The following is a 24,448-nucleotide window of genomic DNA, read 5'->3' as shown; positions in this document are numbered from 1 at the left end:
AACACTGCAGGAGTGGTGCAGGATAAACCAGCTCTGCTGCCAAACACCACGTGACATCATTCATGTTCCAGGAAGACTGTGGGAAATATGAGTCAGAAGTAAGCTCACTGCAACTTTAACTGAAGATACAAGCATGAGATGTGGCTAAGGGGGAGCCCTGTCACAGAGAAGTAACCAAGCCAACTCACAGGTAACTATCTGGGCTTAAATACTGAGATCGAAATGGGCCCCTTACTCCCCAGGGAGCCAATAAGGTCTGGCTTGTGCCATGGGTCACTTGCTTAAATACTTGTCACTAAAATCTTGCCCCTCGTCATTTGACCAAAACAATGGAGGAAGCGGGGCACAGAATTTTTAACTTTATTAGCAGCTACTGAGCCATGACATACAAATCAATCAAAAACATTAAAGTTGCTTGAAACAAGTGTATACAGATAACACCACACAGAAGCCGAAGTCATATCTTCCGATCCCAAAGCCATCCTTGTGGGGAAGGACGGCCTTAGCTAGGGGGCAAAACAGTAAGAGTCTCATCCGTCAAGGGAAGGAGCAAAACACCTACAGCCACACGGGCACCAAAAATTTATCTGAGATAAGTTTTGAAAGGTTCTCTTGATCATAACGTTTTCAAATGAAAACAGGAACCCCTCTTCACCTGTAGGCTTTCCAGCTCACTACTCCAGAGACTTGAATATTTCTATTAAGGCTACTGGAAGCCCACCTTAGCCTTGAATGGTGACTTCTGCCCAGTATGTGGCCAGTAATGCAACCCAACAGAACATGCCATTGGGAAAAACAGGAATTTATATACAGTGCTGCCCTCTATTAAAAGGGAAACACAGCAATCAAAATAAAAGCAAAAGGCCACAGAGGGCTCCCTGAGAATCCAGTAGAACTAAGAGGCCTTCAACTTTCCAAAGTTTGCAACTGGATCCAGGTGGAACAGTGCCCTGCAGCAAGGAGTAGTGTATCTGTCAATGAGAAGACCCAGCTTCTAAGAATTGTTACAATGGCTTCCTGAGCCATTTTCTCTCTCTCCCATTCTTATTAGAGTGAGAAAATACACAACTTGGCCTTGAATCTCACTCGCCACCAATCCCTCTGTACGGAGGGGTTTGTTTCTAAGTCTAGAACCTCAGCACAGAGCTGAGACACTTCATGAAGTACTCTCCTCCACCATCCGGCCATCGTTGACAGCTCTCCCCTTCGCACTCCCCTGTGGAGGGATGGTGGGACAGGAAGGAGAGAAATGGGATCACACTGACAGGAAATGGACAAGCAAGGCTGCCAGAAGACAGCTGCTCCAACCTCACAATCTCCAGTTGTTAGTCTCTCAGGAGCAGTGGAGAACCGGAAAGCAGCAGAGTGTGTCAGAGCAGGAAGAGAGCCCAGAGGAAGAGTGTACTCAGTGATGGTTAACAGATGAAGCAGAATTTCATGGAGATTCTTTGTTACAAGGAGAAACTGCTCAGTCTCAATTCCCAGAACTTGGACCTTGCCTGGTTTAGGAAGCCTATGTTTTCTTTTTCAACTCTTCAAATCTCCGGGAAAGATCATCAAAGTCAATGTCTTCAGAGGCTGAGGTGTTGGCACCAGCAGATGCAGTTGGTAGTGTGTCTGGCACAGATGGCAATTCTGGCAGTACAAAGTTGTCATAGGTATCCATGGGTCTGGAAGGGGGCTTTGCAGAAGCTTCTGGCTTGGGTCCAGGACCTAATTAAATTAGAGTAAGGAGCACAGTGTTAAAAACGCCAGTGGCTCAGATCCTCAAACCCCACAATCCCCCCTGGCAGAAACAATAAAATAAACAAAATACTGGAGAAAACATTGTTTTTTAAAAAATAATTATTATTTAATTCTAAAGGTCAATAAAAATTTTCAGGACAATTAACAGCTACATTTTCTAGTTATGGTTGAATATATGTTTTACTTTCCTACAGTGAGAAAAAAGTTTAAGGGAAAGTCAAAGTGTGGTGCATGGGGCTTAGGTACAGAGCATTCATTTAAACAGACTGTCCCCTTTCACAAAGGTCTACTCCCATAATAGGAAAGTCCAAGGAATGCTACTAGAATTCTACTGGGATGAGCTACTCTTTAAGGCTTATGAGAAAAAAAATTTCTATGGAATTAACGTTAACATCCATACCGTTTGATGTAATAGAATGTGATCTGTATTTCTAGTCCTCCGTCTTCCGTTTTATCTTACAAGTTAAAATCATCGCCCTCTCTACCTACTGTATGTTTCCATTTATATCTAAGTTCTAGAACAGGCAACCTAAACCATAGTTTTAGAAAATAAGAACAGTGCTTGCCTCTGGGATGGAACTGACTAGAAAGGAACACAAGGTAACTTTCTGGGGTGATAGAAATGTTTTGAATCTTTACTGAGGTGGCGGTTACATAATGTATGTGTGTGGAGATACACATCAAAACTCATCACAATATACACTTCTGTGTATTTTTTGTATGTAAATTATACCTCAATGAAACTGTCCCAATTTTAAAAAATATTCCCCTCTGGGTTTCTGGAGTGCTGGTAGTGTTTTAATTTTTCAGTGAATGGCTACATGAGCATGCTTGCTTTGTGAAAAGTCACTGAGCTATATACACTTATGATTTATGCCTGTTTCCCCCTCTTTAATGCCCAAATTTTTAAAAAATTTTGGTATTTCCAGGCACAGTGGAAGCGGCAGGAACATACAGAACTTGAGGATGACTGAAAACTACAAGGTGAAAAGGAATAATGATACCACTAACAGAAACAGGGAACTTGGGAGATTCTTTGGAGCCAGGAAAGATCTTTTCTTTTTGGAAGTGGGAAATCCTGAGTTCTGTTTCCACCATACTGCATTTGGGGAGAGAACGGGGCATGTGGGTAGAATGCCACAAGCATAAAAACAATCTGAGGGAGGAACAGTGATGAGAAAACAGCGAAGGGTCCAGTACTGAGAAACTCTCAAGAGGGTTTCTGACTCACCAACGATCTGTGCAGAAGAGACATTCTTATCAGCATTAATGTCATCAACCTGAAACACAAAGATCACATGACCAGAGGAGAAAGCAATGGCATCACTGGTGAAAGTAATGGTATAAGCCCATGTGTGTCACAAAAGCTAAGCTGCTCAGCAAAAGCAACAGAAACTGCTCCAAAGAAACTGCCCCTCCGCCCCCTGTACTGCTTTCCTGATCTTCTTCCAACCAGAGAGATACCATGTTGAACTCATAACTGCCAAGCAGAGGAAAAGAAAATTCTTACCACACCATAACATCTCTCTTTAATCTGATACCTTCACCTTCCAGGGAGAGAGAAAGCATTCTAAACCACCGCATTCATCTCCAAGAACCAAGTCCTCAAATACTAATGAAGATCTTCTACCTCATCCCTAGAAACATGTGTGGGCAATGCTTCAATGCGTGCAAAACCAAAACATAAAAATTCAGGCCCAATGTAAAAACCAAAGGAAAGAACACTAAGCAAGCTCAGGAACAGGGCCATCTCCCTAGATGAGGAAACAAGGCTGGCAGAAAAGTCATCTAATTCTGAACCAAAACTGTTACAACCACCTACAGTTCAAGGCATCATTACCATATTAGCAATAATAGCAAGCTTTATCTATAAGACTAAAATATAAAATTAATGCTATAGGCTGAAATTTACTAGACACTTCTGTTTAAGACAAAAATCTGGTTCTTATTCCTTTACACAGTGTTGAGAATTTATAAAACTGGTATTTTAATTATTATATTCTGGCACCAAGACTGTACCAGCTCAATATGATTCTCTGCCTAGTCTAAAAAAAAGTCTGATCAAGTGCCCTACCAGAACTTTCCAGGATCTGCAGCTCCTTCCTGCATTTCTTAACTGCAGACAAAGCATTGCCACCAATGATGCTGCCACCACCACCACCACCACCACCACCACTCCCCGTTTCCAGGGTAATATTAAAGCAACATAAGAATCCAAAGCATAGAGCAATGCCAGTACTAGGAGTGATCAAAACTTTGCCTTCCCTGTGGCCATTATTTTGCTCTCTCTTCATGGGATTCACTCTCCTGCTGCTTATAAAAGAGGCTCAGGCACTTACAGATTCATACGATGGGGGAGTTGCTGGTATCTGAGGTGGATGAATATTGGGAAAGGCCTGATAATTTCCCATTGGCAATCCATTGAAATCCGACTGCAAGAGGAGAAAGGCAACATCAGAGACATTGCCCCTGATCTGCAATTTCTGAAGTGTGTAAATGGGAAGGGAGAAATAAATATGTGTGTGTATACAACTATTTTCTCAATGTGAATATATTCACATTGAATACATATATATATATTCAAGATATATATTTAATACATGTATTCAAGAGCCCCAAAGAAAAAAAGGTGCCTAAAATGACCACACGTGATCAGGAGGAATCCAGATTTTTAAAGATCTGTACCCAAAGGCTATTCTTCAAATTACTAAATTGCCTCAGTGTCTACAAGGGAAGCTTCTTACCAGACTTTCTTTTTGGGGGGAGAGGAGATGACTGCACTGCACAACACGTGGGATCTTAGTTCCCTGACCAGGGATCGAACCCACGCCCCATGCAGTGGAAGCATGGAGTCTTAACCACTGGACCGCCAGAGAAGTCCCCAGACTTTCTTACTAGCAATGACTTTCATCTTCTTGTCTACAAAGGAGGTAGACCTGGTAGTAAGTATTGGTTATTCATTTTTGGAAAAAGCTACTAGTATACCTACAAGTCCCAAAGGTTCAAGAAACCTACATGAAGAGTTTTTCTAGTACCATCTCTCTAGATTTTCCCTCTTCATTACCTACAGGTGAACCAAAAGACTCTCCAAATCCCAATGCTATTTTTTCCACAATATGATCAATAAACTAATACCAAATATTCTTACTGCTAAATCCTCTTGATAACCTACAATCCCTGAGTGTATTCACAGAGCCAACTTGTCATCTTCTGTAACATTTTCTAGAGCTTATATCCATATTTATTTGTATGTGTACTTACTGGTCCCTTTGGAAGAGGGTATGAGAAAGGAGTGTTTGGAGATGGCATAGGCATGGGCATGGGCATTGGCACTGTTCCATCAGGTCCACCAGCTGGTGCTGTGAATCCGCCCCCACCTCCTCTTCCAGGGCCCCCTTTCTTCACATCATCTGTGAATCCAACATCAATAAGATCTGTATCTACTCCAGGAGGAGCTTCTGCCTAAGAAAAAGAGAGAAACCCATATCATTAGGCCCTGTCACCAGCTAGGTTCCCCAGGAAGCTGACTCTGAGATGGAGATTAGCGTGATGGAAGTTTACTGGAGAGGTCTCTTGGGATAGACACCTGTGGGGACATGAAGGAAGCAGGGCTGGGCAAAGGAAAAAGGTGGGCTGCCGTGCATTCACAACAAGGGGGGGGGGGGGGTCAGCTAATCCCCCAGGGAGTTCTGGAGCTAGGATGGGCCTACAGCAGGTGCTCCCAACTGGGGACAAAGGGGCAGAGTCTTTAATCCCCTGCAGTGACCAGTTACCAAATACAAGCTGCCCCCAGGAAAGACCCTGGGTAAGGAAGCTCTCCTCTGAGGGCCACTGCTGGAGGGACACTCAGCTGCGTAAGCCACCAGTCATCAATACTCTCAAGAGGTGGGAGAGGGGCTTCCCTGGTGGTGCAGTGGTTAAGAATCTGCCTGCCAGGGCAGGGGACACGGGTTCAAGACCTGGTCCAGGAAGATCCCACATGCCGCAGAGCAACTAAGCCTGTGCGCCACAACTACTAAAGCCCGTGCACCTAGAGCCCATGCTCCGCCACTGCAATGAGAAGCCCACGTACCGCAACGAACACCCAATGCAGCCAAAAATAAATTTATTTAAAAAAAAAAAAAAGCTGGCGGAATAAATGCTTCTGTCCTGAAGTGTTTGAGTATTTCAGGCAGGGGGAGGGTTGTCTGAGCAGCACACCAAAACATATACTATACCCGGTCAACATTAACTGCTGATTTACTATTCGCATATCTGCCCTTCTTTCACTGTAAGCCTCTTTAGGACAGGGACCTTGTTTATATATTTTCTGTATTCTCAGCTTTCTGGGGCACACGGCAGGCACACAACAGATGTTTCAGGATCTGTTCTGGGTCTTGGGGCTTTTCTTGCTACCCATAGGGGCCTCTCAATTCCTTGAACTTCACTGAAAAGTAGCAATAATGCCACTTTATATCAAAGTTTGTACCTTTTCAAAGTGTTTTCAGTCATTCATCTCATCTGATCCCTAAATACTCTGAGAGATGCAGGCATATTTATTGTTACCCCAGAGGCATTAACTGGACAAAGGCTTAAACTCCCACATGCAAACTTGAGTGCAAAGAAAATGGTTATTTTTCAAAAACAGTGGTATTGAGAGACTCATTTTCCTTTGTATTCTAAAAGACTCTAAACGTACCATGACCACAGAGTCAGGCTCATAGGGCACATTGTAGTTCTTGGCAATTTCAATCAGGTATCTCTCCACCAGGATTTTGGGTGGGGCCTCCACACTCAGTTTGTGCATTAGCTGTAAGTAAAAGATCCAGGGTTAAGATGCATATGCATCAACCAGCCTAAGCCTAACCTGTATCAATTTTAAACTTTGTTCCTCACATTTCAAATTGAGAGGAAAAAAGGAAGCTCCAACCAGTTAAATTACTTTTTTCAATCACAAAGCACAAGACCCGTGTATCTCTCACATTCTCTGGTTACATATGCCTCAAAGACTGATATTGCTGCCTTCCACATTTGAAATCATCTACCCTTCTCCCCACCTCACTTCTACCTCCATAAATCACAAGTGGCACAAAGGATAGGATACAAAATCAGGAATGACACAGGATGACGGAAAGCTTCACAATCAGAAGTGTAGGACAGGGGTAAGGAGCTGACTGCACTGCCAGACAGCGTTCTTCTCTCTCTCACTATGAAATGTGCAATCCCAGATTAACCCTACATTACAGTGGTACCCACTAGACTCACTGCAGGCAATAAAAATAACCTGCCCCCACCCCACCCATTGCTTCATGTTTAACAATTATGTTCATTACCCGGTCATTCACAGTTCCAATCTGGTTGGTCCTACATAACTTGCCATATTCCTTGCTATACTTGGCACAGAGTTGATCAGCAACCTACAGAGAAAAAGAACAGTAAATAAAAATGGAAACCACTCCTACAGAGGGCTTCAAGCTTCCTCCTATTAACAGTAAGCAGGATTTCCAAAAGACTAGGTCTGTAAAGCCTGAAGGGATACATATTAATTCATTTAGTTGTTTGTTTATCCAGCCATCCACTGAGCTGCAACTATGTGCCAAACTCTATTGTAAGCATTATGTTATACACTACACATGATGAACAAAAACAGACATTGTTCCTACTCTTATAGAATCTTACAGTCTCTGGGTAAAAATAATCATTACTCAAATAATCACAAAGATAAAGGTACAAATGCAGCTGTGATAAGGGGAAAGGAAAAGTACACTAAACTATCTGCTTACAACAGTAGAATCAGACCTGATCAGAAAAGTCAGATAAAGTGATGCTTCACTGAGATGTAAAGGATGATCAGCAGTTAACTAAACATGGGGGGAAGGAAGAACATTCCAGGAAAAGAAAACAGCATGTGCAAAGGCCTCTGCTGGAAAAACAGGGCCAATCCTCAAGTCAAAATAAAATCAGTGAGCCTCTTGTGCAGAGCCCAGAGGAAGAGTGTGGTAGGAAATGAAGAAAGGCAGATGGGGGCCAGACAGTGCAGGGCTGTGTAGGCTTTATTAGTTTTGTTTCTATCACAAGAACAACAGGAAACCACTAAAGGACTTTAAAGCAAGGAGTAGTGACAGGATCAGATCAGTGTTTTGAACAGAACCCTTAGTTGTTCTGATGGAATGGTGAACAGACGAAAGGAAGACAAAGTAGACGTAGAAAAAACTTTCAAGAAGTTACTACAATAGTACAGGCAGGAGATGACTGTGCTATTGGACCAGAGTGGTCCCAAGACCTGGAAGTTCAGTGAGGGGGCACTCAGTGTTAGGTAGACTTTCAGGGGTACTGGGTACTTATAAGTTTGTTATTTGTCTTTTAACAATGGTTTTTGTTTTGCTTTATACTATGCAGAAATCTTTAATTTTTACTTATATTATCACTCTTTGTTTATGGCTTTTAGGTTTTGTGGCATGTTTATGCCTTTTCCACTATGAGATTATTTTTTTTAATGCCTAACTTTCTTGTTTCTTTAAGGTTTCATTTTTTTTAAAAAACATGTAAATCTTTGTTTCGTCTGGAATTAATCTTGATATAAAGGAAGAGTATAAGAGAGACTATAAACAAGATTTACATTAAAAGTAGAAGCAGTTGCCTCTACTCTCCCATTCCCCTACCCACAAAACTGTATAACCACCCTCCCTACCCTATCAGAATACAGGAGGCTTACTCTCTGGGGAGGTTAAACTAAAGGAACTCTGGGCTCCATGCACAGCAGAGAGCGGAGATACTGGCAACAAGAGAATTAAGTGTAAATCTTCTCTAAGAGAGGAATGATACCTTTGGCTTCCTTCTCCCTGTGCTCTCAAAAATGCAGCCAGCTTATACCTTCCAGGTAGAAGACAGAACTCCTCTCTGAGGAAAATGACCAATCCAAGGAAAGAAAACTAGTTCCTGACAGTCTGGAGTTCCCTCAAGAAAGGGCTTAGTCAGATCATTCAACAATGAGTTGGTGCTGGAGGTATCATGCTCCCTGATTTCAAGCTATACTAAAAAAGCTGCAGTCATCAAAACAGTATGGTACTGGCACAAAAACAGACAAGTCAATGAAACAGAATAGAGAGCCCAAAAATGAACCCATAGTTATATGGGCAATTATACTACAACAAAGGAGGCAAGAATATACAATGGGGAAAAGATAGCCTCTTCAATAAATGGTGTTGGGAAAATTGGACTACTCTCTCAACACATACATAAAAATAAATTCAAAACGGATTAAAGACTTAAACGTAAGATATGAAACCATAAGACTTCTAGGAAAAAATATAGGCAGTACACTCTTTGACACTGGTCTTAGTAATACTCTTTTGGGTATGTCTCAGGCACGGGAAACAAAAGCAACAATAAACAAATGGGACTACATCCAACTAAAAATCTTTTGTACAGTGAAGGAAACTATCAACAAAATGAAAAGGCCACCTACTGAATGGGAGAAGATATTTGCAAACAATATATCTGATAAGGGGTCAATATCCAAAATATACAAAAAACTCATACAACTCAACACCAAGAAACAATCCAATTAGAAAACTGGCAGAAGAGCTGAACAGACATTTTTCCAAAGACGACAAACAGATGGCCAACAGGCACATGAAAAGATGCTCAATATCACTAATTAAGGAACTGCAAATCAAAACCACAATGAGATATCCCCTCACACCTGTCAGAATGGCTATCATAAAGAAAAGACCACAAATAACAAGTGTTGGTGATGATGTGGAGAAAAAGGAACACTTGTGCACTGTTAGTGGGAATGTAAATTGGTGTAGTCACTATGGAAAACAGTATGGAGATTCCTCAAAAGATTAAAAACAGAACTAACATCTGATCCAGCAATTCCACTCCTGGGTATTTATCCAAAGAAAACAAAAACACTAATTAGAAGAAACATATGCACACCTATTCTCACTGCAGCATTATTTACAACCACCAAGATGCGGAAGCAACCCAAGTGCCCATCCATAGATGAATGAAAATGCAGTACATATATACAGTGGAATATTACCCATAAAAAAGAACGAAATCTTGCCATTTGCAACAACACGGACAGACCTAGAGGGCATTATGCTAAGTGAAATAAGTCAGAGAAAGAAAAATATCATATGATCTCACTTATAAGTGGAATCCAGAAAATAAAACATATGAACAAACAAAAACAGAAACAGAATTACAGATACAGAGAACAATCAGGTGGTTACAAGAGGTGGGTGGGAGGAGGAAATAGGTGAGGGAGATTAAGTGGTACAAAGTTCCAGCTGCAAAATAAATGAGTCACAAGTATGAAATGTACAGTGTGGGGAATAGAGTCAATAACTAAGAAATGTGTTTGTATGGTGACATATCATAACTAGATTTATCGTGATCATTTTGAAATGTATAGAAAAAATCACTATGTTGTGTAACAGGAACAACATAATGTTGTAGGTCAATTACACTTCAAAAACAAACAAACATGCAACAAACTCACAGAAAAAGAGATCAGATTTGTGGTTACCAGAGTCAGGGAGTGGGAGGGAAGGGGGAATTGGATGAAAGCACTCAAAAGGTACTACAAATTTCCAGTTGTAAGGTAAGTAAGTACTAGAGATGTAATGCACAACATGACAAATATAATTAACACTGCTGTCCGGGGGCTTCCCTGGTGGCGCAGTGGTTAAGAATCTGCCTGTCAGTGCAGGGGACACGGGTTCGTGCCCTGGTCTGGGAAGATCCCACATGCCGCGGAGCAACTAAGCCCGTGAGCCACAACTACTGAGCCTGTGCGTCTGGAGCCTGTGCTCCGCAACAAGAGAGGCCATGATAGTGAGAGGCCCGCGCAACGCGATGAAGAGTGGCCCCCGCTTGCCGCAACTGGAGAAAGCCCTCGCACAGAAACGAAGACCCAACACAGCCAAAAATAAATAAATAAATAAATAAATAAATTTTAAATATATATATATATATATATAATTAACACTGCTGTATGTTATATATGAAAACTGCTGAGAGTAAATCATAAGAGTTCTCATTACAAATATAAATTTTTCTATTTCTTTAATTTTGTATCTATATGAGGTGATGGATGTTCACTAAAATTATTGTGATAATCATTTCATGATGTATGTAAGTCAACTCATACTGTACATCTTATACAGTGCTGTATGTCAATTACATCTCAATGAAACTGGAAGGAAAAAAAGAAAAAAACAAACAATGAATTGGCATCTGGCAATAAGCCCACCCAAGCACACAAGAGGTTCCAATCCACTTTTTAGTACCTCACTCTTAAATATGAACAGCCAAGAGCCACAAAACCTTTCAGAAAAGCCTCTATTATAAAAATAGTTTAAATCTAAGAAATAGATAGAAGAAAACAATACAGAAACAAGAAAAGGTCAAAAGGGACTATAATATTCTCAGAGAGTTAGAAGACATTGTAGCCATGAAACAAAAATAGACTATTAAAAAAATACAGGGGCTTCCCTGGTGGCGCAGTGGTCGAGAATCTGCCTGCTAATGCAGGGGACACGGGTTCGCGCCCTGGTCTGGGAGGATCCCACATGCCGCGGAGCAACTAGGCCCGTGAGCCGCAACTACTGAGCCTGCGCGTCTGGAGCCTGTGCTCCGCAACAAGAGAGGCCACAATAGTGAGAGGCCCGCGCACCGCGATGAAGAGTAGCCCCCGCTTGCCGCAACTACAGCAAGCCCTAGCACAGAAACGAAGACCCAACATAGCAATCAATCAATCAATAAATAAATCTTTAAAAAAAAAAAAAAAAAAAACATATGCAGAGACTTAAAAAGAGCTCTCAAAAAATAAAAACATACAGAAGACAAGGAAATCTCGTAAGATAGGTTGGGAGATAAGACTGAGACAATCTCCTAGTGAATAACTGGCAAAGATGTAGAAAATAGGAGAGAAAACAACTCAACTGAATTTGTACCTGAGCAGTCAGTACCATATCCACGTTGTGGCAGGCAATTTCTCAGTGAATTTTTCTGTCTCTTCTACCAGACTCTAAGCTACAAGAGTAGGGCTGGTGTCATATTTTGTTCACCACTGTGCTTTCAGTACCCACCCAAGTCACAACATCTGCTCAATAAATATTTGTGGAATGAATCAATGAAGCAAAACATCCGTTCCCTTAATGTTATTTTAACTTTACTGGTTTACAGTTGTATAAAAACTCTTCTATTTTTATATACTTAAATAACGTTACAATAAAAATAATTTAAGACAAAACTGGGGGGTATTTATAACTTTGCCCCTTAGAAAAATTACTCAAGTTGGGAAAACACTGTTCTGTTCCATGATATAAGGCCTGAAAAGTAGGAAGAAACAAGTTTACATAGCCTTTTTCAAAGGCAGCATGAGAAGGGTACAAAAATACGTGGTCAAAAAAGCAGAAGTGACTTATGTTAACCAACCTTTCTAATAGGAAAAACTACATGCATCACTGAAACTGGTTGTACTCACAATTTTCAACTCAGCCACTTCTGACTGGAGTCGAGGAGCAGCCCAAATCAGTGTAGACACAGATTCAGCCAGACCAGAATCTAACTCCCTAATTAAGGGAAAATAAATAAATGAAATTTAACATTCTTTCAAACAAACAAAACCCCATCATCTGTATCACATACTTGATAGCCTCTAAGGCAATTTCACTAATATCACTGGATTCTCACAATAACTCTAGGCTTCAAGCCATTTCTGTCATCCTGTTTTGGAGGGGGAAACACAAACTAAGTAACAAGCCCAAGGTCACAAAGTAAGGAAATGGTTGAGCCAAGACTCAAACTTAGGCCTCTTGATTTCAGATTCCAAATTTTCTTTTCAACAGTTGTCTACATTGAGATCAGGCCTTCAAGTGAATAGCAGCAAGGATGTTGTTGGGTATGTGAAGTGGTAGTCCCTTAGTGCTATCGCCCTATGTGTACGAAGAGACCAGTATTACTACTCCTTTCTCAAATTCCAGAAGTGATTTGACTTAGGTCTTCAAATCAAAATACCTTACTTCATTACAGTTATACAAGATGGAAAAGTTCTAGAGGTCTGCTGAACAACACTGTGCCTACAGTTAAACAATACTGTATTGAGTGCTTTAAAATGTTTAAGGCAGATCTCATGTTAAGTGTTCTTATCAAAAAAAAAAAAGGGGGATACAAGGAAATTTCTGGAGGTGATGACTGTTTTCTAACTTGACTGTGATGATGGTGTACAGGTGTATGTCTATGTCCAAACTCATCAAATTGTACACATTAAATATGTGAAGTTTTTTCCTAAATCAACTATACCTCAATGAAGCTTAAAAAAAAAAAAAGACAAACCAGCTTACTTCATAGACTGGATGAGGCCAAACCGAGCCAGCAGCAGGTCACAGTACAGCTCCAGGATCTCCATGGCCTCCACAAGGTAGTCTTCTCGTATAATGTGCTCCACTCGGATTCGAGCTCGTTCATCTTTCCCAGCAGCCAGATAGTCAGCAATCTCTTTCCTTGCTTTCTGGGCCAGTTCCGCTAAAGCACAAATCACACTCCAGTCACAAAGTAGTAGTATACTGGGCCCTGGCCTGCAGGCAGACATCCACCCCAAAACAGAAAAGTGGGTGTTTCTACTATATCCTAGCTCACCCTCCTTTAGCAAATTTAGTCTCATCTCATCTAGTCTAGAATTTGCTACCTCGTCTAGATGAGAATATTGTTTGTGTAGCCAGAAATTTCCACCTATGGAGTCACGTTACCTATTCCATAGCAAGAGTATGTTCCTTTCCCTGCAACAAAGTGATTCAGTCTAACTAGTCACAAAGGACAGCAGAAATGTATCCAAAACCTAAAGGATATGGGATCCTTAAGACTTCATAGTGCTAGCCTGAAAGAGCCAATATTGAGGTGCTAGGATTCAGTGATGTATTTTGGGAAAGAAAATACAATGCAATCATTCATAACTCACTTTTTTTTTTCTCCAATAGTTTAAGACGGTTTATGACTAATCTCAAATTGACTCGTAAACGCTCAGCTTTAAATCCAGAGCCCAGCATGCTGTGCTGTTCCTCCTGGAAAAAGATAAGAAGCACAATGACTACTTTCAAGTTAAAATTAGTTCAGGAACTAAGCCCAGTTAGAGGGTGGACTTTTTGACATTATAAACCAGAGTAGTTTTCTAATACAGGTAAATAACATGATCTGACTCACATTTTTTAAAGGTCATTTGGCTGTTGAGTGGAGAACTGATTGGGGAGAGATAACAATGGAAGCAAAAGAACCAAGAACAAGGCTATTACAAGAGTCCAAACAAAAAATGAAAATAGCTTAGACTTCGATAGTTAGCAGTGGTGATGGTAGAAGTGATTGGATTTGAGATCTATTTTGAGCACAGAGATGAAAGAACTTGGTGATGGATAAAATGAGTATCTATCTCTGTACTGGTGTAGGAGTGGGCTGATAAAAACAAAGAAGCAGGAAGGCCTCCTACTTCTCCCCCAAAAAAGATAAGAGGTAGTGATAAGAAAAGATTATCAAATTTAGAACTAAATTCAAAAATATTATCACCTTAATTCCTCAAATCCTCCTACTAAGTCTTAGCCTTTGGAAAAAGCTACTGTCCAAGATCACAGAAATATCATTAACATCTACCCACATACAAAGAAATATACAAAGAGGTAAAAAAGTTTTAAAAAACTGCTCTATAAAATTCAACAACAGGGATAAACAACAAGGTCCTACTGTATAGCACAAAGAACTAAATTCAATATACTATGATAAACCATAATGGAAAATAATATTTTTAAAAAAAAGAATGTATACACATATATAACTGCATCACATTGCTCTATAGCAGAAATGAACACAACACTGTAAACAACTATACTTCAGTAAAAAAAATTTAAGAACAAAAAGCAAAATAAAATAAAATTCGACAACAGAAGGCTATTATTTACTAAGACTTTTACTGAACAGCAGAGTTATAGTCAACAAAACTACTCCCTCCACCCATAAGACTTTAGGGTATAAATAACACTGTGCATTGACCACTGTGCACTCTGTATCAAGACAGCACTATTTCTCTCTATTCATTATGGACCTGAACTTCAAAACATGTACTATCCAAACAAAAGCTAGGCCTAACAAAGTAACCGAAGGACAGACAAACCAAAAAACATACCCAATGTAAGGACAAACACTAGGAATAGTATGTCTGCCTGTGCATAAACCACTAACAGAAAATATCAGATATATTTTCCTTTTGTGAAACTGCCTGCAGAATCCTTTATACTTAATTTAATAATTAACCCAAGTCCCAGTTTACAATGGTAAATATCTGGGATCCATTATAATACTAAATTATGGTCAATCCATTTAACAAATATTCGCTGATTATCTCTATGACAGACAATGGCTAGATGCTGGAGATAAAAAAATTTAGAAGGCACAGTCCTTGTGATCAAAAGAACTCATATTCTATTGGAAAAAAAACAGCTAAGAATATCTGGCAACTACATTACTATTTGCTAAGAACTAGAATTCTAGAGTAGTTCTCAACTGGAAGTGATTTTGCCTAGAGGGGACATCTGGGAACGACTGGAGACATTTTGGTTTGTCGTGATTTCAGGAGATGCTACTAGCATACATAGCAGGCATCCAGGGATGCTGCCTACATCCTACAATGAACAGGACAACACCCCCGCCCCAAACAAAAAAAATCCAGCCCAAAATGTCAATAGTGTCAAGATTAAAAAACCTATTCTAGAGAAAAGACATGCAACCTGCTAAGGGATGTTACAGAATTCTTTCTAGGAGAAGGAAAAGCCTAAGCCAAGTCCTGAAGGACAAGCAAGATATTCGTAAGGTAAAAAGAGGGTGTGACTATCCCGGGCAGAGGGAGTGATGTGTGTAAAATCCAGGTACCAGAGAGAACAAGAAGTTTTGTGAGAACACAAGTTCAGTACAGCTGAAGCATGGCATTAATTACAGCTTATGCCACATGTCTCATAATCAATCCTAAATTCAAAACTTCAATTCAAAAATTATTTAGATGACGTCAGGTGCTATAGTAGGTTCTGGTGCTGACTAGATCCATACAGTATTCCTGTTCTGAAGGCATTCATAACCAGAGATAGATGGGAATTAGAAAAACAGCCAGGAAAACAGTAACTAGTACTAACATTTACTCTACCAGGCACTTGCCCAAGATCAGCCAGCAACTAAGTGGTAGAGCTAAGAATAAAACCTAAGTGCATCTGAATTCAAAATCCAATTGAACAACCCTAATCATACACTACTACATCATTTTTGGTACTAACAATTGTGATACAATATATATTTTTAACCCCCTTCAACAAATATTTATTGAATGCCTACTATGCTGTGACAGGCCCTGGAGATAATATTGGTAAGGAAAAACAGACATGGTTACTGCCCTTATGGAAGTTTATAGTCTCGTTAGAGAAACTTATCACATCAGTAACTAAAATAACAACTGCAGTAAGGGCCACAAAGAAATAATGGTTCTCTGGAGTTTATTATTATGGGATTTGAATTCTTCAGTGGATACTGTCTCATAGATAAAAGATAACAATACTGGGGGTCTGATACAGTTATAAGTTATGACAGAAAAACGTCAAGATTTCTCAGTGGTTCTTAAGTAGTCTATAATCATCAGATGCCATCAATACTTGCAAACAAAATTTTAGTCACATCTGTACTTTAAATATTTTCAGGAGGCTTAAAAACATATACATTTTGACTGAGTAATTCTACTCCTAGAAACTTAACCTAAGGAAATAATCAGCGCTTCATGCACAGAATTTTATGCAAAAATATTTATCAGCACATTTTAAGACCAAAAAATTGAAATAATGAACCATATGAATAATGAAATACTGTTCTTACTAGTTAAACAAATTATATATATTTATGATGGAATTTTAAGTAGCCACTAAAATATTTTTTAAAAAGCATTTACTGGGACTACCCTGCTGGTGCAGTGGTTAAGAATCCGCCTGCCAATTCAGGGGACATGGGTTCAATCCCTGGTCCAGGAAGATCCCACATGCCACGGAGCAACTAAGGCTGTGCACCACAACTGCTGAGCCTGTGCTCTAGAGCCCACGTACGGCAACTACTGAGCCCATGCGCCGCAACTACTGAAGCCCACGTGCTCTAGGGCCTGTGTGCCGCAACTACTGAGCCCACGTGCTGCAACTACTGAAGCCTGCAAGCCTAGAGCCCGTGCTCTGCAACAAGAGAAGCCACCGCAATGAGAAGCCTGCACACCACAACAAAGAGTAACCCCCACTCGCTGCAACTAGAGAAAGCCCGCACACAGCAACGAAGACCAAATGCAGCCAAATAAATAAATAAAAAGCATTTATTAACATGTTTATTAATGATATTAGTTTAAAAAGCATGACTATATATGCAGGATGACTCCAAACTCTGAGTTTAAAAAAAAAAACACATATGTAAAGACAAAGGCTAGACTAAAACAACAAACAAAAACAGATTTAGTTTTTCCTATATGTAAAACTCTTTTCAAATCCAAGGAATTTGGACTAACATTAAAGCTAACACTAAAAATGAAATCTACCTCAGAAAGTATATAATTTGGAATTTCTATCAAAAGACAAAGAATAATATAAATAAATTCATTTGCCTCCTTAGAAAAGCAAAATGTTAATTCATCAGTAAACATTAAGAACAACTTATCAGAATAGGTTTCTAAAGTGGCTAGACACTGAAAGACACAAAAGTGTTAATGGAAGAGACAGGTTATAAGGGGGTAGCTTTAGCAACATGAAGAAACTCTGGAGGGTGTAAAGACATCTCTATTTCACATATTTGCCTAAAATGGGTCAGCATCCACAAATGCTAGTTTGGGACCATACTGAAACAGCTTGGAAAAGAAAGGAACCCAAACAATCATAAGAATAGGGACTCTGAAGAAGAAAAGTGCTAAAATTCTCTGAAAGAAGAGCTTAAAAATACTTTGTGCTGCAAATATAAATCGAACTCTGTGAAGGAAGTTGAAAATACTGAAGTGAGGTCTCTATTTCACTGTTAATCTTTTGGCTGGGAATGTGTGGGGGAGTTTCTCGTCCCTCAAAACCCTACTGTAAACCTACTGTAGAAAGCAGATAAAAATAAACCTAAATTACTAATCTTACGATTCAGTAATAGTATTTGTTCAAATTTACAAAAAGTAAGTAAAATCACAGGGCCCCTTTAAAGGAGTCTAACAATCACGGTGCCAGCTGGAAACACAGTATCCACACCTGGGTAATGCGAGGAGACTTTAATAAAGAGACTACTTACAGGACTTCCCTGGTGGTCCAGGGGTTAAGACTCTGAGCTCCCAATGCAGGGGGCCCAGGAACTAGATCCTGCATTCATGCTGCAACTAAGAGTCCGCATGCCCCAACTAAAGATCACGCACACCGCAACGAAGATCCCACATGCCACAACTAAGACCCAGTGCAGCCAAATAAATAAACAAATATTTTTAAAAAGAGAAACTACTTACAAAGGTGTGGGTAAGATTTAGAGAAACCAACAAAGGACAGTGAATTGCCCCAGAACCATGAACACATCTAGGCCTGAAGGGGCAAGATGAGGAAGTAGAACCTGGAGAGGGCAGCTATATGGAAAGGGCCACCAGACAGGAATCAGGCAGAGGTATGCAGATCACTTGCAGCAACCTGGAAGGGAAGCAGCAGGGGAATAAATACCTAGCCCTCATTCCTCCTGCCGATCCATCTACCCTACAACTGGAAGCCAGAAAGCAAAGGGGCCCACATACACAGTACACGTGAATGAGCCTCCAGGGATGTAGATCAGAGAGAAAAGGATGGTATGTGGCTCTGAAGGAGGAAACAGAAGGTATCCAGCCCAAAGACTATTATTTTTCCACAAGACCAAAGAAGCCAGAACCTACATTTACCAAAGCAACCTCAGGTTTACACCGTACTAAGACTTCAGTTAACCAAGCTAGAAAATTGAAGCTAAATGGCCTTTCTACAAGAATAAGTACGGTATAGTGAATATAATTTCAGTTCTTACAGTATAATTTCTAAAGTCCCTTTCAACCCTATGATTCTGCAGGACACTAAATATCCCATTGTACTGAATTATATGAAATAGGCAAAAAGGCATAGACAACTGAGATTAATCCTCAAGACATCTCTTGCAAATCTTACTTCTTAAAAGTAACATAATCTGCACACCCATGTTCATAGCAGCATTATTCACTATAGCCAAGCAGTGGAAACAATCTGTCCATTGACAGATGAATGGATAAACAAAATGTATATACATGTGTGTATATATACACACACAATGGAGTACTAATATTAGTACACTTCAATAGTCCATGTTGTAGCACATGAGTTTCTTCCACTGAAGGTTAAATAATACTCTATTCATCTATCAATATTCTAGCAGTATTAGTCTATCATACCCCGAAAGAAATCTGTGCAGAAGACCATGAAGACACATGTATACAGATTCTGTGGTAGTAAGGAGGTGGAGGAATGCTAAGTGTCCATTACAAGAAGACAGATAAAATGTAACAGAAACATGACAGAATACTATCCAGAAATCAGAATTAATGAACTAGCTATACTTAGAACAACATGAATAGTCCTTAAAAAACAGAAGTAAAGAACAGGGTTCTAGGTTCAATATTCCTTTCACTGAATGAAGCTATAAATCCTGAAGAGCATGTATGGAGCAGCTCTTTGAAGATTCTGAAAAGTAAATAATAGAAGCTGGACGGAGACCAGAATTTGACATGCCAATAAAGTGGCAGTGAGTTTATCACTTTTTTTCCTCTTATATTCACTGGCCTAGATGCAAGGCAGCCTGAAACCCAGAAGTGAGCACTCATAGAGAAAGGAAGAATATCAAGAGAAGCTCTCTAGTCCTGCCTTGAGAGACCAGAAAGGGGACCCCTGGTGTGGACAGAGTGGGTGAAATACACCAAACGAGGAAAGTCAACTCACTGAAAAGACAACATACATCAATGCTGAGATTATACAGACGTTGGAACTGAAAACTTTAAAGCAGCTACTATAAAAATGTTGCAGCAATTCAACTACACTTCAATAAAAAAAAAATTTATTTTTAAGTTGCAACAGGTAAGGCCAAATACTCTTGAAATGAATAATAGAAAGTCTCAGTAAAGAAACAAAAGACATAAAGAGGAAACAAACTTTTTTTTTTTTGGCTGCGTGGAACCCAGCCCCGGCAGTGAAAGCCACGAGTCCTAACCACTGGACCACCAGGGAATTCCCAAGGAAACAAACTTTAGAAATGAAAAATACATCAAGAGTAAGAAACTTACTGTATGAGCTGGAGAGCAGAAAGGAAATGACAGCAGAAAAAGCCAATACACTTCAAGATAGGTCAATACTACATAACCAATCTGAAAAATAGAGATAAAAAACATTGAAAAAAGTGATCAAAGCCTCAGATATCTGTAGGACAAACAGCAAAGGACCTAATGTTTGCATTGTCAGAATCCCAGAAGGATGGGAGAAACAGTTTGGTACCAAAAAACTTTTGAAAAAATACTGGCTGAAAACTCCCCCAATTTAGCAAAAGACATAGATCTACAGACTGAAAGAGCTCAGAGAGCTCCAAAGAAATGTATGGCTGGACTCACCTTAATCAAATTGAACACTAAAGACAAATTTTTTTAAATACTGAAAGCAGTCAGAGAAAAACATGTTACCTATAGATGACCTATTCAAATAATAGATTTCACATCAGAAACAATGGAGGCCAAAAAGTGCCAAAAGAAAAGAACTGTCGGGCTTCCCTGGTGGCGCAGTGGTTGAGAGTCTGCCTGCTAATGCAGGGGACACGGGTTCGAGCCCTGGTCTGGGAAGATCCCACATGCCGCGGAGCAGCTGGGCCCGTGAGCCACAATTGCTGAGCCTGCGCGTCTGGAGCCTGTGCCCCGCGACGGGAGGGGCCGCGATAGAGAAAGGCCCGCGCACCGCAATGAAGAGCGGTCCCCGCACCGCGATGAAGAGTGGCCCCCACTTGCCGCAACTGGAGAAAGCCCTCGCACGAACCGAAGACCCAACACAGCCAAAAATAGATAAATAAATAAATAAATAAATAAAAAAGAAAAAAAAATCCTTTAAAAAAAAAAAAAAGAACTGTCAACCCAGAATTCTATATCCAGAGACAATATCCTTCAGAAATAAAGGTGAAATAAGTCATTCTCAGATAAGTGAAAGTTAATAAGAAAACTTGGAAAACTAAAAAAAGGAAGAAATAGCAAATATTTATATCTTATATTACAGAAATGGCAAATATCTGGGTAAATATAATAGATGGTTCTTCTCTGGAGTCCCCTAAAACGTATTCGAGGGACACTTCCCTGGTGGTCCAGTGGTTGGGATTCCGCGCTTCCACTGCAGGGGGCGTGGGTTCGATCCCTGGTTGGGGATCCTGCATGCCAAGTGGCATGGCCAAAAAAAAAAAATTTGTATTTGACAGTTAAAAGCAAGACTAATAACACTGTCTGACGGGGTTTTTATCAATGTATGTAGATGTAATACATAAGAAAACCACAACATAATAGTATAAAGGGGGACAGGGCAAAGGGACCTATATGTTTCTATATTCCACAATAAGTAATAAAATACTGATTCTAAGTAGATTGTGAAAAGTTATGTACATCCACTATAATCCCTAGAGTGACCAGTAAAACTTATGTATCAAAAAATAGACTAAAAAACTTGACAGATTTTAAATTTGATACTAAAGTGTTCAAATAACCCAAAAGAAGGCAGGAAAGCAGAAACAGAAATGAAAAACAAAACAAATAATAAATTGGTTGACCTAAAATCAAATATACTAATGATTACATAATTAAATAGAAATGATCTAAACACAAAACACAGAGAATTGTAACTCTGTATGGTGACAGATGTTAACTAGACTTTCTAGAATGGTTCAAAAAATGATCCAACTATATACTGCCAAGAAAAAACTCATATCAATACAATAACGTAGGTAGGTTAAAAGTAAAGGATGAGAAGATGGTGGAAGAGTAAGACGCGGAGATCACCTTCCTTCCCACAGATACATTAGAAATACATCTACACATGGAACTGCTCCTACAGAACACCCACTGAACGCTGGCAGAAGACATCAGACCTCCCAAAAGGCAAGAAACTCCCCACGTACTTGGGTAGGGCAAAAGAAAAAAGAAATAACAGAGACAAAAGAATAGGGACGGGACCTGCACCAGTGGGAGGGAGCTGTGAAGGAGGAAAGGTTTCCACGCACTAGGAAGCCCCTTCACGGGCGGAGACTGCGGGTGGCAGAGGGGGGAAGCTTCGGAGCCACGGAAGAGAGCGCAGCCACAGGGGTGCGGAGGGCAAAGCGGAGAGATCCCCGCACAGAGGATCGGTGCCGAGCAGTACTCACCAGCCCGAGAGGCTTGTCTACTCACCCGCCAGGGCGGGCGGGGGCTGGGAGCCAGGGCTTGGGCTTCCGTAGGATCGCAGGGAGAGGATTGGGGTTGGCTGTGTGAACACAGCCTGAAGGGGTTAGCGCACCACAGCTAGCCGGGAGGAAGTCTGGGGAAAAGTCTGTAGCTGCCGAAGAGGCAAGAGACTTTTTCTTGCTTCTTTGTTTCACGGTGCACAAGGAAAGGTGATTCAGAGCGCCGCCTAAATGAGCTCCAGAGACGGGCGCGAGCCGCGGCTATCAGCAAGGACCCCAGAGACGGACATGAGACGCTAAGGCTGCTGCTGCTGCCACCAAGAAGCCTGTGTGCGAGCACAGGTCACTCTCCACACCACCCCTCCCGGGAGCCTGTGCAGCCCGCCACTGCCAGGGTCCCGTGATCCAGGGACAACTTCCCCGGGAGAACGCGCGGTGCGCCTCAGGCTGCTGCAACGTCACGCCGGCCTCTGCCACCGCAGGCTCGCCCCGCATCCATACCCCTCCCTCCCTCCGGCCCGAGTGAGCCAGAGCCCCCGAAGCAGCTGCTCCTTTATCCCCGTCCTGTGTGAGCGAAGAACAGACGCCCTCAGGCGACCTACACGCAGAGGCGGGTCCAAATCCAAAGCTGAACCCCGGGAGCTGTACGAACAAAGAAGAGAAAGGGAAATTTCTCCCAGCAGCCTCAGAAGCAGCAGATTAAAGCTCCACAAACAACTTGATGTACCTGCATCTGTTGAATACCTGAATAGACAACGAATCATCCCAAATTCAGGAGGTGAACTTTGGGAGCAGGATATATTAATTTTTCCCCTTTTCCTCTTTTTGTGAGTGCATATATGTATGCTTCTGGGTGAGATTTTGTCTGTATAGCTTTGCTTTCACCATTAGTCCTAGGGTTCGGTCTGTCCATTTGTTTTTGTTTTTTTTTAAACTTAAAAAAAATTTTTTTCTTAATAAATTTTTTCTTAGTAATTTTCTTATTTTTTATTTTAAAAAAAATTTAAAAAAAATTTTTAATAAATTTTTTCTTAATAATTTTTTTCTTATTTCAAAAACTTAAAAATTTTTGTCTTAATTTGTGTATTTTAAAAAATTAATAAATTTATTTTAAAAACTTAAAAAAATTTTTGTCTTAATTTTTTTCTTATTTTTTATTATAATAGCTTTATTTTATTTTATTTTATTTTATCCTTTTTCTTTCTATTTTTCTCCCTTTTATTCTGAGCCATGTAGATGAAAGGCTCTTGGTGCTCCAGCCAGGCATCAGGGCTGTACCTCTGAGGTGGGAGAGCCAACTTCAAGACACTAGTCCACAAGAGACCTCCCAGCTCCACGTAATACCAAACGGCAAAAATCTCTCAGAGATCTCCATCTCAACATCAAGACCCAGCTTCACTCAACGACCAGCAAGCTACAGTGTTGGACACTCTATGCCAAACAACTAGCAAGACAGGAACACAGCCCCATCCATTAGCACAGAGGCTGCCTAAAATCATAATAAGGCCACAGACACCCCAAAACACACCACCAGACGTGGACATGCCCACCAGAAAGACAAGATCCAGCCTCATCCACCAGAACACAGGCACTAGTCCTCTCCACCAGGAAACCTACACAACCCACTGAACCAACCTTAGCCACTGGGGACAGATACCAAAAACAACGGGAACTACGAACCTGCAGCCTGTGAAAAGGAGACCAGAAACACAGTGAGATAAGCAAAATGAGGAGACAGAAAAACACACAGCAGATGAAGGAGCAGGGTCAAAACACACCAGACCTAACAAATGAAGAGGAAATAGGCAGTCTACCTGAAAAAGAATTCAGAATAATGATAGTAAAGATGATCCAAAATCTTGGAACTACAATAGACAAAATACAAGAAACATTTAACAAGGACGTAGAAGAACTAAAGAGGAACCAAGCAACAATGAAAAACACAATAAATGAAATTAAAAATACTCTAGAAGGGATCAATAGCAAAATAACTGAGGCAGAAGAACGGATAAGTGACCTGGAAGATAAAATAGTGGAAATAACTACTGCACAGCAGAATAAAGAAAAAAGAATGAAAAGAACTGAGGACAGTCTCAGAGACCTCTGGGACAACATTAAACACACTAACATTCGAATTACAGGGGTCCCAGAAGAAGAAGAGAAAAAGAAAGGGACTGAGAAAATATTTGAAGAGATTATAGTTGAAAACTTCCCTAATATGGGAAAGGAAATAGTTAATCAA

At 40.5% G+C, this 24,448-nt stretch overlaps 2 protein-coding genes across 7 annotated transcripts in view; one reads left to right on the top strand and one right to left on the bottom strand.

Moving 5' to 3' along the window:
• The window catches only part of PKD1L3 (polycystin 1 like 3, transient receptor potential channel interacting), a 71,977-nt gene extending 67,887 nt beyond the window's left edge, over positions 1 to 4,090 (top strand). The window contains 2 exon segments of the mRNA XM_057534484.1: positions 72 to 190; positions 2,676 to 4,090. The gene's annotated coding sequence lies outside the window, so the exon portion shown is untranslated.
• Positions 347 to 24,448, bottom strand: part of IST1 (IST1 factor associated with ESCRT-III) — a 37,097-nt gene continuing 12,995 nt past the window's right edge. For 4 of the 6 annotated variants that reach the window (XM_007198214.3, XM_057534179.1, XM_007198217.2 and 1 more), the window contains 9 exons: positions 13,700 to 13,802; positions 13,086 to 13,266; positions 12,227 to 12,314; positions 7,059 to 7,142; positions 6,425 to 6,535; positions 5,008 to 5,208; positions 4,086 to 4,178; positions 2,978 to 3,026; positions 347 to 1,713 (listed from right to left, as the gene is read on the bottom strand). In XM_007198214.3, coding sequence (XP_007198276.1) covers positions 1,514 to 1,713; positions 2,978 to 3,026; positions 4,086 to 4,178; positions 5,008 to 5,208; positions 6,425 to 6,535; positions 7,059 to 7,142; positions 12,227 to 12,314; positions 13,086 to 13,266; positions 13,700 to 13,787 — 1,095 coding nt within the window. In that variant the 5' untranslated portion in view covers positions 13,788 to 13,802 and the 3' untranslated portion in view covers positions 347 to 1,513. Of the gene's footprint in view, positions 1,714 to 2,977; positions 3,027 to 4,085; positions 4,179 to 5,007; positions 5,209 to 6,424; positions 6,536 to 7,058; positions 7,143 to 12,226; positions 12,315 to 13,085; positions 13,267 to 13,699; positions 13,803 to 20,086; positions 20,168 to 24,448 lie in introns of all 6 variants that reach the window. The other 2 variants (XM_007198215.3, XM_007198220.3) reach the window with 2 other exon arrangements.

This window comes from Balaenoptera acutorostrata, chromosome 19 (assembly GCF_949987535.1).
Source record: "Balaenoptera acutorostrata chromosome 19, mBalAcu1.1, whole genome shotgun sequence".
Classification (NCBI taxonomy): Eukaryota; Metazoa; Chordata; class Mammalia; order Artiodactyla; family Balaenopteridae; genus Balaenoptera; species Balaenoptera acutorostrata.
This window is presented reverse-complemented; position numbering and strand designations above follow the sequence as displayed.